The sequence below is a fragment of the Micromesistius poutassou genome, assembly GCF_964030765.1.
Source record: "Micromesistius poutassou genome assembly, chromosome: 5".
NCBI lineage: Eukaryota > Metazoa > Chordata > Actinopteri > Gadiformes > Gadidae > Micromesistius > Micromesistius poutassou.
In genome coordinates, this window is record NC_140275.1 from 460,425 (window position 1) to 471,674 (window position 11,250).

At 47.8% G+C, this 11,250-nt stretch overlaps 1 protein-coding gene across 2 annotated transcripts; it reads left to right on the forward strand.

Annotated features, from left to right (window-relative positions):
• Positions 1 to 983: 983 nt before the first annotated feature.
• Positions 984 to 10,154, forward strand: arrdc3a (arrestin domain containing 3a). Of its 2 annotated transcripts, none has more exons than XM_084468701.1 (8): positions 984 to 1,500; positions 3,343 to 3,424; positions 3,626 to 3,773; positions 4,408 to 4,510; positions 4,732 to 4,988; positions 6,074 to 6,236; positions 6,491 to 6,633; positions 7,085 to 10,154. In XM_084468701.1, exons 1-8 carry the CDS (start codon positions 1,221 to 1,223, stop codon positions 7,151 to 7,153), a joined length of 1,245 nt encoding a protein of 414 aa, XP_084324827.1. In that variant the 5' UTR covers positions 984 to 1,220; the 3' UTR covers positions 7,154 to 10,154. The 2 variants fall into 2 exon arrangements, with proteins under 2 accessions (XP_084324827.1, XP_084324828.1); XM_084468702.1 differs by having other exon boundaries at positions 1,367 to 1,500; positions 3,269 to 3,424.
• The last annotated feature ends 1,096 nt before the right edge of the window (positions 10,155 to 11,250 follow it).

Genomic DNA, 11,250 nt, shown 5'->3' on the forward strand with positions numbered 1-11,250 from the left:
GTGGCGCCTGTTCGGACTCTGCGTGCAGCAGCGTTCATACCTCGGCCCCCATCCCCCAGCCTGTTGGTCTCTGTACGGCCCTAACCAGATAGACAAACATCAAGGACCATTTTATTAGCACTACAAAAGGGCTACGTTTTGCATATTTGGCCACAACCTATATTTTACGCACACCAAATGTAGTCTCTATCGGGACACGATGTTCTGCACCGAGGGAACGTTGTCTTCAGCATACTGTGACGACCACGGGCCCGGACGCCCGTTCCGGGTTGTGCCACAAGGGATTCTGGGGGTTCAACTCTTTTCGGGGCCCCCTGGGTAACCTTGTGGTCGGGTGTTGTGGGGGGGTTAATTGTGTGGTGTTCCATTGTTGTGTGGTGTGTAGTGTGTGTGTTGGTCAGGTGTTCCGTGTTTCTTTTGTGTCGCGGGTGTTGATGAAGGCGGTTCCGTTGTCGGGCGGTGTATGGGGCGCGGAACTGCAGAATTGCTTAAACCGGGGCTGGGCTCCCGTCTCATCCCTCCCGTGCTGCTCGCCACAATGCAGTAGCCTACGAAGTCTCCCATTTCCACGAGAATCTACAATTGGTGCAGCAAATGCAACACGGTGTAAACCTGGAAGTGAGAGACCACACATGCGGATTGAGTTATAGGTTAATGGAACACCAGGCTGGCAATGGCACCTCAACAAACGCAATACAGGCCTCGCACGAGTAAGGCGACTCTGCTTCAATTGAGAACAAACTACCACTAAAATAGTTTCCTCAAAGTATAAAGTGGATATTTGTTCCATCAGTGGCCCTTTTCCTCTAGAAGTCTGTCAAACTGTTCCCCAAAAGTTGTCATCTGGCTCCACGCCACCCTTCTCTCTCCCTTGTCCTCAGAGACGGAAGGTGGGGGCAGTGGAGTCGTGCGCATGCTCAGTAGGTTGTTTTTCACCAGAGCGCCGCTTAAAGTGCGCTGCGCTCCGAGAGCTCGCCGTCTTTGACTGGAGACCGACGCGCAAGAGGCGGACGGTAACAGCCTCCGCTGCTGCTCTTCAGCCATCACCCCCCAATGACCTGTTCTGATCCGTCTGTGCCTACTGCTGTTTTTGGCAGGGCAGAAGATACCGATCAGTGTCCGGACGGCTACACCTTTTTTTAAATGAGATTATTTTTTTCTTAGTGTTTTTTTTTTCTTTTATTTCTAGGGGTCTCCCCCCTAGCCCTTTGCTGTCCATCATGGTGCTCGGCAAGGTGAAGAGCTTCACCGTGAGCTATGACTGTCTGCACGACAGCCAGGTGCCCGTGTTCTCCAGCGGGGACTCGGTCTCAGGGAGGGTGCTCATCGAAGTCACCGGGGAGATTCGGGTCAAATCCCTGAAGATCCACGCAAAGGGATTCGCCAAAGTTCGTTGGACTGAGTCGAGGAACGCTGGATCCAACACTGCCTACACGCAGAATTACACGGAAGAAGTGGAATACCTGAACCACAAAGACATACTCATTGGACACGAGAGAGGTGAGAGATAAGGAGTGTATTGGAGGAAACTTGGGACTGGAACTGTTGGGCTCATTGTACTTGTGGGTCAGGTTAATCTAGAATGGGTATTTCCCTGGAAATAAATATAATCTGTACATAATGAATGGACACCATCCAAGATATGGATGTATATATATGGAATAATGTATGACTGTGTTTTAGATGAGCTGGTGCTATACAAAAGCACACGTTGTTTGTCCCAATGTGAGCCAGCAGAATGAATGACAGTCGTGGAGGCATCGCCTTGTTTTTCGGGTAAAGAAACCTTTGTGTCATCGTCTGAAGCGAACCCTCAGAGCGCCACACGCTGGGCCGGTGAACGGTGAGGTGGTCGTTGGGTAGTTTGTTGCGGAAAGGTGCCGCATTAGGTGGTTTCTTTGATACATTTTCTTAAGTTTCCACCCATTGTTCAAAGCGGTTCAATCCTGTTCGTAAACTGGATGGGTAGGGGGGTGAAGGGACTGGTCTAGCCGCGCTCTGATTGGCTCAGGTGCTCGTGTGTCGCTGATGACATCATGGCTTTGCAGAAAGTGACAGAAGGGAGCTGCAACTTTGCAAGCCCCTGCAACATCAATATGGAAAACACCATATTAGGACAAGGAGTTACAGTTCTGCACATTGGTTTGAAATGCAGACGTTTGAATGGCGACGGGTGGTCCACCAAAGTATCGACTTTCAAAAATGCATTTGTAAAATTTGCAAATGTTTGCCTGCAGCCACCGCGTGCTTCGCTCGGTTAAAGCCCAGTCGTTCAGGTCCACAGAACGCTACCCTAACACACGTAGACGACGGGCAAATGTGGAATGACCGTAAACCAGGGAGAGCCTGTTTGTCCGTTTCTGCTATCGATGCTCGTAGTAGCTCGACTACTCTGCGATATTTTATGTCGTGTATATATAAATATGCGTATTCATATGCATTGTGCCATTATTCACGTGGCTGTCATTTATTATCTGGGGGTCGAATAATACTCGAATCCATCGTGTGCATAGTATCAATGAATAGGCAAATTGTCCCTGATCCTCTTTTTCACTGCGCGCATCGGGCCTGCAGGGGGCGGCTGCTGGCGGTGAGTCGTCTGGGCTGTGGGCCAGTGACTGCATGCCGCACAATGAATGCGTAATGAGGGAGACCGGGTTGGGGAAGCTGCTCGCACCGGTTTAGGCCGGTCTCCTCCTGCTGAAGTCTGCCGTTTGAGTGACAGCTCCGGAGTTGTTTACCACACGACTGTGCGGCTGCTGGAGGAGGAGGGAGGGAGGGGGAGTGCTGAGCTGGCACAAGCACACCCGCCTGCCGATATTATCTTGATTTTTTTAAATGAATATATATTTTATAGGACACGATTTGAAGCCACGCCAGCTCAAGATAAACCAGCCGTTTCTTAGCAAAGGCATTTGAATATAATTCGGTTACTCTTAACGGTGCAAAAGAGATGGACTAATGGAGATGATGGGATATAATTGTTTGTTGCCTTATTGTACCTTATTGAATTATTTAATTTAGTCCATAATAGTTTTTTTTTTTTTTAGCGATTTTTATTGTGGTTTTGCGTAACACAGAACGAGCAATTGAAATACACATTTTGCATGCTTGGTATATTTAGGGGATTGTGATGATGATTCTGTGCCACCTGTCTTTTTTATTTACTGCAACCGATATGTTACCAGAACTATTAAAAGGTCAATTTACAGTGCGTTTTTATTTTTCTCTTTGTCTCCCCTGCCCTGTGTTTTGATATGACTTGCAGGCGCCACCGTATACGAGCATATATCCCAGGTACAGTATACATGTGTTTGGAACATTTTCCTCCTTTTCTTTCAGACGACGACAACTCAGAAGAAGCTCTCACCACTATTCATTCAGGGAGACATGAGTATGCATTCAGCCTCGAGCTTCCACAAACGTGAGTCTCCCCTCCATGTCCTCGGGCAATCACCTATTCATAGCGTAGATTTTCATTTTAGTACTAGAGTATTTATACTGACATGCTCAACGTATATAACTATATGTGTACCTATAAGTGCTATGAAATGCATTGCAAGTTAAGTGTTTCTCTGGAGCCGATTGGACTGGAGATAACCCTGCCCCCGTTCTCTGTCCCCAGACCTCTGGCTACCTCTTTCGAAGGCAAGCATGGCAGTGTGCGCTACTGGGTGAAGGCTGAGCTGCACAGGCCCTGGCTGCTGCCCATGAAGACAAAGAAGGAGTTCACCGTCTTTGAACACATCGACATCAACACTCCATTACTGCTGGTGAGCCTACAGAGAGACAGTCGCCTCTTTATCCAGCCTGGCTCTTCAGTGTGGCTGATTGAGGTCTTATCGTTCACCACTGCATGGGATCACTTCAGGCAGAACCCTCTCTAACCGCAGAGAGTTACGAAACACCAGAGACAAAGGCCAACTGTTTTTGTTATCGCATAAAATGAATTCAACAGTTTTTATTATTGCATAAAGGCTGATGGCTGTGCAGCCTTAATACAATTACTTTTATAACGCAATGACTATAATGGGAGTGCCCGACAACAATGGAGCAGGATAGATGCGTGTCTAGAAAGGAGAAGTGAGTGACAGAATGTGATACCGCACGTCAACCACGGCGTTTCAACACAGAGCGTGACGCTGTGTGGTCCTCTGGGTCTCAACCAAACCAAACCCAACCACCAGAGAGTGGTGACCGCGACAGGGCTCCGTAGTGTGGTGCAGGCCGGTCACCGCCCCTTAATGAAGCTAGATGATTGTCATCATCATGTCATCATCATCATCATCATGATGATGATGACACATACCCACTGATGACCAATGAGATAGAGGCAGTACTCCAGAGATTGTCTTTCTTTTTGTAGTTTGCTAATCTTTGTTCTTCTGTTGTGTTTCTCCTCCTCAGTCACCCCAGGCCGGCACCAAAGACAAGACGCTTTGCTGCTGGTTCTGCACCTCAGGTCCAATCTCCTTAAGTGCCAAAATAGAGAGGAAGGGGTACACCCCAGGTGAGCAGCCCATCACTCTGATCATAGTGAATGGATGACATGAATTACTGTATTGACCGTTACTGTTATAACCGGGGAAAACATTAAAACTAGTGCCCGACTGAGTCGTAGTTATAGTTATAGTAGTTATATAGTAGTAATAGTTAATTATTCAAGCACTGCTTCCTTCATGTGTTTGTTTTCTAAGCATACATTCCCCCCCCCCCCCCCCCGCCGCGCAGGCGAGTCGATCCAGATCTTCGCAGAGATCGAGAACTGCTCGTCCCGCATGGTGGTGCCAAAGGCGGCCATCTACCAGACGCAGACCTTCTACGCCAAAGGGAAGATGAAGGAGGTCAAGCAGCTGGTGGCCAACCTGCGGGGCGAGTCCCTGTCCTCCGGCAAGACGGAGACCTGGAGCGGCAAGATGCTGAAGATCCCCCCCGTCTCCCCCTCCATCCTGGACTGCAACATCATCAGGGTGGAGTACTCACTCATGGTGAGCACCACCCACCACCTCACAGAGATGATGTTTATGACATTTACATATTCATATTTTAATCGTCCCACTCTGTGCCAGATAGTCAACATTGGTATCCGATAATGGAACTGATTAATTCGTATCAACGTGTCCATCTTAAGAGGTGACACAGTGTTACCTGTGACTAGTTTACTAGTGTTCTGTAAACCGTGACTATGGATCTTTACTAGTGTACTGTAAACCGTGACTATGGATCTTTACTAGTGTACTGTAAACCGTGACTATGGATCTTTACTAGTGTACTGTAAACGTGGCTATGGATCTTTACTAGTGTACTGTAAACCATGACTATGGATCTTTACTAGTGTACTGTAAACCGTGATTACTAGTGTACTGTAAACGTGGCTATGGAGCTTTACTAGTGTACTGTAAACGTTGCTATGGATCTTTACTAGTGTACTGTAAACGTGGCTATGGATCTTTACTAGTGTACTGTAAAAGGTGGCTATGGAGCTTTACTAGTGTACTGTAAACGTGGCTATGGATCTTTACTAGTGTACTGTAAACGTGGCTATGGATCTTTACTAGTGTACTGTAAACGTGGCTATGGATCTTTACTAGTGTACTGTAAACGTGGCTATGGAGCTTTACTAGTGTACTGTAAAAGGTGGCTATGGATCTTTACTAGTGTACTGTAAAAGGTGGCTACATGTTGCTCTGAGAGAAGTACCCTATAAATGACCCGGCTCAGCCCGGCTGGCTAAACGCTGGCTGACAGTGTACCAGGGAGCCTGCCCACACACACACCGCTAAGGGGATTAGCAGGGAGCTCTGAGGGAGCTCCTGCCCTACCTAGCGCTTTACCTCGTCACACTGCACAGCTCGCTCTCCAAGGTTAGCGTTCGCATTAAGCGTCATATGAACTCGTCATACGATTAACCGACACGCAGCAGTCACACCACTCCCGCACAGCCCGTTCGGACCGCTCGGGAGAAGCCCGCGTTACGGTGCCTCCACCTGTCTGGTCCTTCAAAGGTCTAGCGTAGCCTAACGACGTTTCTTTCTTCTTCTTCTTCTTCTTCTTCCTCTGCGTCGGTGCTCAGGTGTACGTGGACATCCCCGGGGCCATCAACCTGTCCCTCAACCTGCCCCTGGTCATCGGGACCATCCCCCTCCACCCCTTCGGCTCCCGCACCTCCAGCGTCAGCAGCCAGTGCAGCATGACCATGAGCTGGCTGGGCATGGCCCTGCCCGAGAGGCCAGAGGGTACGTCCATGGCGCCGGGCAACGCGCACACGGGACTCACACAACAACACACATACTGTAGCAGGAGCTCGGATACAGGGGGGAGACGTTGCTCTGACACACACGATGCACTCATCGTACGTCGCTTTGGATAAAGAGTCTGCTAAACGCCCTGAATGTGAACGCGGGGAATTGAAGGTTACAGTTTGACCGGTGCTTGTCTCTGGAAGCTAGACCTAACCCCAGGTTCTCCTCTCTCTCTTTCTCCCCTGCAGCTCCCCCCAGCTATGCAGAGATTGTGACGGATGAGCAGCGGCAGAGCAGTCTGGACGTGGCCCCGGCCCGCGAGGAGCTGGACGGCCCGCTCTTTGCCTACATCCACGAGTTCCGCTTCCAGCCGCCTCCGCTGTACTCCGAGGTAGGCCCCCTGCCGTCACCTACAGAGAAATAGATATAAGCCATGTTGGGCCATTCAGCTTGTAGTTCATCTATTAAAGGGGATGCATGTATCTGCGGGACTGTGCAGCTTGTAGTTCATCTATTAAAGGTGATGCATGTATTTGCGGGACTGTGTAGCTTACCTCTTAGAGGTAATGCATGTATCTGCGGGACTGTGCAGCTTGTAGTTCATCTATTAAAGGTGATGCATGTATTTGCGGGACTGTGTAGCTTACCTCTTAGAGGTAATGCATGTATCTGCGGGACTGTGTAGCTTACCTCTTAGAGGTAATGCATGTGTCTGCGGGCCTGTGTAGCTTACCTCTTAGAGGTAATGCGCGTGTCTGCGGGCCTGTGTAGCGTACCTCTTAGAGGTAATGCGCGTGTCTGCGGGCCTGTGTCTTACCGTGTTCCCTGCGTGTCCCTGGCAGATCGATCCTAACCCGGACCAGGCCAGCTGCCCAGAGGTGCGCCGGCTGGACGCCTGTCCGTCTCGCTGAGGGAAGCCCGCACGTTCACAACCCGAAGAATTCGGGGGAACTCCAGAAAAACATCTCCCTCCACGGTCTCCTCTGCTTTGTCCATTTCTTTTCCCCGGCGACGGTGTCCACCGCACTCGGTCGTCGAGGGGGAAAAAAACACAAAGTAAACCCGACCAACCAACACACAGACTTGGATGAAGCGACCATTATTATGTTGGCTCGGACTCCGTCTCTCCTGTCCTCCTCAACGAGAAGAACCAGGAAGTCAGGGGTTAGGGGTATCCCTTCCTTCCCGTGTCCCCCGTCTCAGGAAGGCACCGGGAGGAAACATTCAAACCCCCCCCCATCACGCATAAAAGCCCCCAGCCAGCGGAGGCCGCCCCCTGGTGGTGGAGGTGGAGGTGACACCTGGAAGGGGGATTATGACGATGACGATGATGATGATGACGAAGAGGAGGACTTAGCAGGGCTCCGTCTGGCCCGCCCACGACCTCACCCTGTTGGTTCTTAGACCCATGGCACATAAGGACACGGCTCAGAGCTGAACTAATGGTGTTCCGGAACCCTCCACAGAAGACGTGAGGCGGGGGGGCGGAGCTAGAGGGGGGGGGGGGGGGCGAGTGCGAGTGTTCTGCAGTGTCGCTATCACGGCGGAGCAAAGACATGACCTCCTCTATCTGCCTCGTTTGGGATTTTGATTTGCACATTTAATTAGCTTGAGTTGTGTGGCTCCATCTGATGATAAAAGAAAACTAAAAAAACTAAAAATCACTAATAGTTTAGTCACAGCGTTTTTTGTTTTTTTTTGTTTCGCTGGACTGAAAACGAGAGTGCGGGTTTGACTCCTCGAACTCTTCTGTTCGCACAACGTTGAGAAACGCGGAAAACGTGACTGGTTTAAAAAAAAAAAAAAAATTACAATGCACTGAAAGAGGTCGAGCTGTTTGAAGATATTACTCTTTTGTTTTCCTTAACAACTTTGAAACTAACTTACCCGGACTGCAGCACACGATACTGCACCGGGAACCCTCTAAGTTGTGGCCCTCTGGGCATCGACCCCGGCGTCACTCACCCTGTTATTGCGTTTAGTCCTGCTTCTTTTCTGTCCGTTTTTCTTTGTGTTTGGCTCGACGCGGAACGCCTTCCAGCCTATGTTTGATTTAGTTTCCTTCGCTTTGTGTCGCCCTTACCCTGGATTTGGACTAGAGAGCTGCAGACGGGAAGTCGACGCCGGCTAAATGCTACCTGGACGGCCGGCGTTCCCCCGGTGCTCTGACCGCCCGCAGGCCCCTCTACTCCAGATCTCAGGGCGCCGTGCCTCACTGCCTCTTTAAAGCACTGTCTCAGGTGGTCTGTTCACTCGCCAAAAAAAAAAAGAGAAAAGGAAAAAAAGCAGTTTTTCTTTTAAATTGCACTGTCAACATTTTTTTAAGTAAAACTACCTAAACTAGAGAGAGGAGACACACAGTGAAGCAATGCAGCTTTCTGGCGAACGACATTCCCTTTTTGTCCTGCTGCACATGCTCAGTTCATCCAATCTGTCGAGTTTACCAGACCCGTGAAGCCGGAATGCTTTAAAAGTTTAAAAAAAAAAAAATTCAAAAGATATCGCAGGAAAAAAACGTTTTTCCTGCTGCGGTAAAATAAGCAGCTCCAGCACAACACGTTTCGCTGGGGCTGTTCCTAAACCTCAGCTCCAACTGGCCACAACGCGTAGTGCTAGGTTGACATGAGTAATACATTGGTTTTTAAACTCGTTCAACACAAACGCCCGGCTGGAGCGGACGTTTAGCGGCGGAGATTACACACGCGTGACTTTTTTTTAACAAGAAAAATAAAAACTGCATTCAAAGGTGAAGGTCTGGATAAACTCAAATGGCAGTTACCCTGCTAATTCTAGTCCAGCAGTGTTGTTTAGGATACTGGACAAATTGTTTATCCTTTATCCAATTTTCGTTTTTTAAGTTTACCTTTTAAACGCTGCAAATACAGTTTTGTATTTATCAAGTTTTTCGCTTTTTTTTGTGTGTGTGTGTGAGTATACGCGCTTGTCGAGATGAGGCCACCTCGAATCGAGCCCCATTGACAGTTATCAACAAACTTCAGAGTTCTGAAGCGATCTTATCTTAGTGGCCTTGAGAGAAACAGACCTGTACATACTCTGTATTCTTCAGCGTCTGCGTTTAGTTCTGCCTAGCTCTCTTTCCTCTCTTCTAATTGGTTTGTCTGAATGTCGACACTTTTTCCATGTTTATTCTAAGGGACAAAAAGGGAAAGACAACAGAAGTGGATCGTTCTACAAACGTTCCCCAGACAGGCTTCCTCGATTTAACGTTTGTGGTTGTTTTTCTTTTTTCCTAAGCTTAAATCGGGCGAGTTTTTTTTCCATGTGTTTTATGGGCATTGATATAGTTAGCTTCTCCGTACGACGACATAGTTTGTATCAGGCTAGCCTCTCTGGGTTCCTCTCGGTGGGGGGGGGCAGAGGCGCTGTTGACCAGCCCCCCCACCCCCCCTGCCCAGGAGCACTTCTCTCACATAGATTCATAGACGAAAACGCCAATTCCAAGACAATAGCTTTTGTGTAGTTGTATTTCTTTGTAATTCTTCGCTTGGACTTGATCTTAGGGAATGTGTATCAAGCTAACTATATTGAATAAGCTCACAGATTTGTTTCAGGTTGGTGCGATTCCATAGTTAGTTGGCCTGGGCCTTTTCATTTTTTACTAGTCCAGGGTCAGAACTAAGCTAAACTCCTGACTTGGAAAAGACAGGAACCAAAATGTTAACAGATGAGAAGGATTTGGATAGGGGATCTGAAACATTTTAGAAACACAGTGCAATATTAGTCTTTGAATTTCATTATTTTCCATTTTTATGTCCTGTTAATTTTTCTTTTTTTTGTCTAATAGTTTTGTTTCATGCGGATGTGTAGATATTCTATGAATATGTGTTCTGAATGATTTAACTCTTGTCTTGTTCTTCCATTTGAGTTGAATAAACTTTTGTTCCAAATTAATATGAATAGCGTTTGTTTCTTCTTTAATCCATGAAAAAATGCAAACATTTGAACCAATTCCTGTCTCTTATGTCCAATCAACACAAAAGATGAGAAATACAACCGATATTCTGGAACACAGCAGCCAGATACCATTAGTATTTTGCTCAATGCAGTTCTAGTACAGTTATTGTTTAATAACTAGAACAACAGCGCCCCTAAAGGTCGAATGTATAACTGCATATCCTTTCTCTGCATATTATATGATCTTTGAAGTGTTTTTTAAAATATTCTTTTAAATTTGATCTCAATTGAATTGTCACTTCCACGGTAACCGCAATAGCATGGTTAAGGTTTTAGCGCGATGTCAGCGCGTATGTTTCGTATCTTAGATTATTAGAGCGTTTTTGGCTTTCTTCTACAATGACATACGCTGGACAGAGTGCCCCTTGCTCTAGTCAGGAAATGCTTAGCAAATCAGTTTAATATTTAATATCTATTAAGTATTTGTGTTTTAGTTGTGCACTAAACTCGGAATTGTATAACAGAGCTTTTTGCTATTTATCGGCCAACTAATATCCGAAACCCTCTCAATTGTGTTATTTAATAATTTAATATTGAATGTCAAACTAACCCTAGTATTGATATTCAACCTTGCATTCTCTCCATTCTCAAGGTTTTCTATTCCTTTGTGCCAATAGCGTGGAAGGATAAGTCTTGACTACGACTACTCTCCAGACCATGACCCCAGGTGAGACACCAGGAGACAGACCGCCAACTCTCTCTAGTGAAATCAGACACACACACACACACACACACACACACACACACACACACACACACACACACACACACACATGCACGCACACGCACACGCGCACACGCACACAGAAATCGGTGGGCAGCTACAGGTGAACATGATTTATTGAGCCCCTGTTGAATCATGCAGGCGCTGGAGGGGCCTCGCCGGCCTGTTTCTCAGCCCTGATGAAAGAGGGGGTGGACGGCCGTGTAACGTTTCAGAGCCGCCGCTCCTCATTCCAGACACGTCTCCGCTGCAGCCCGACCGATCCTGAGGGCTGTAGGACACACACTTCAAAGAGGAGGTCATCTTGGT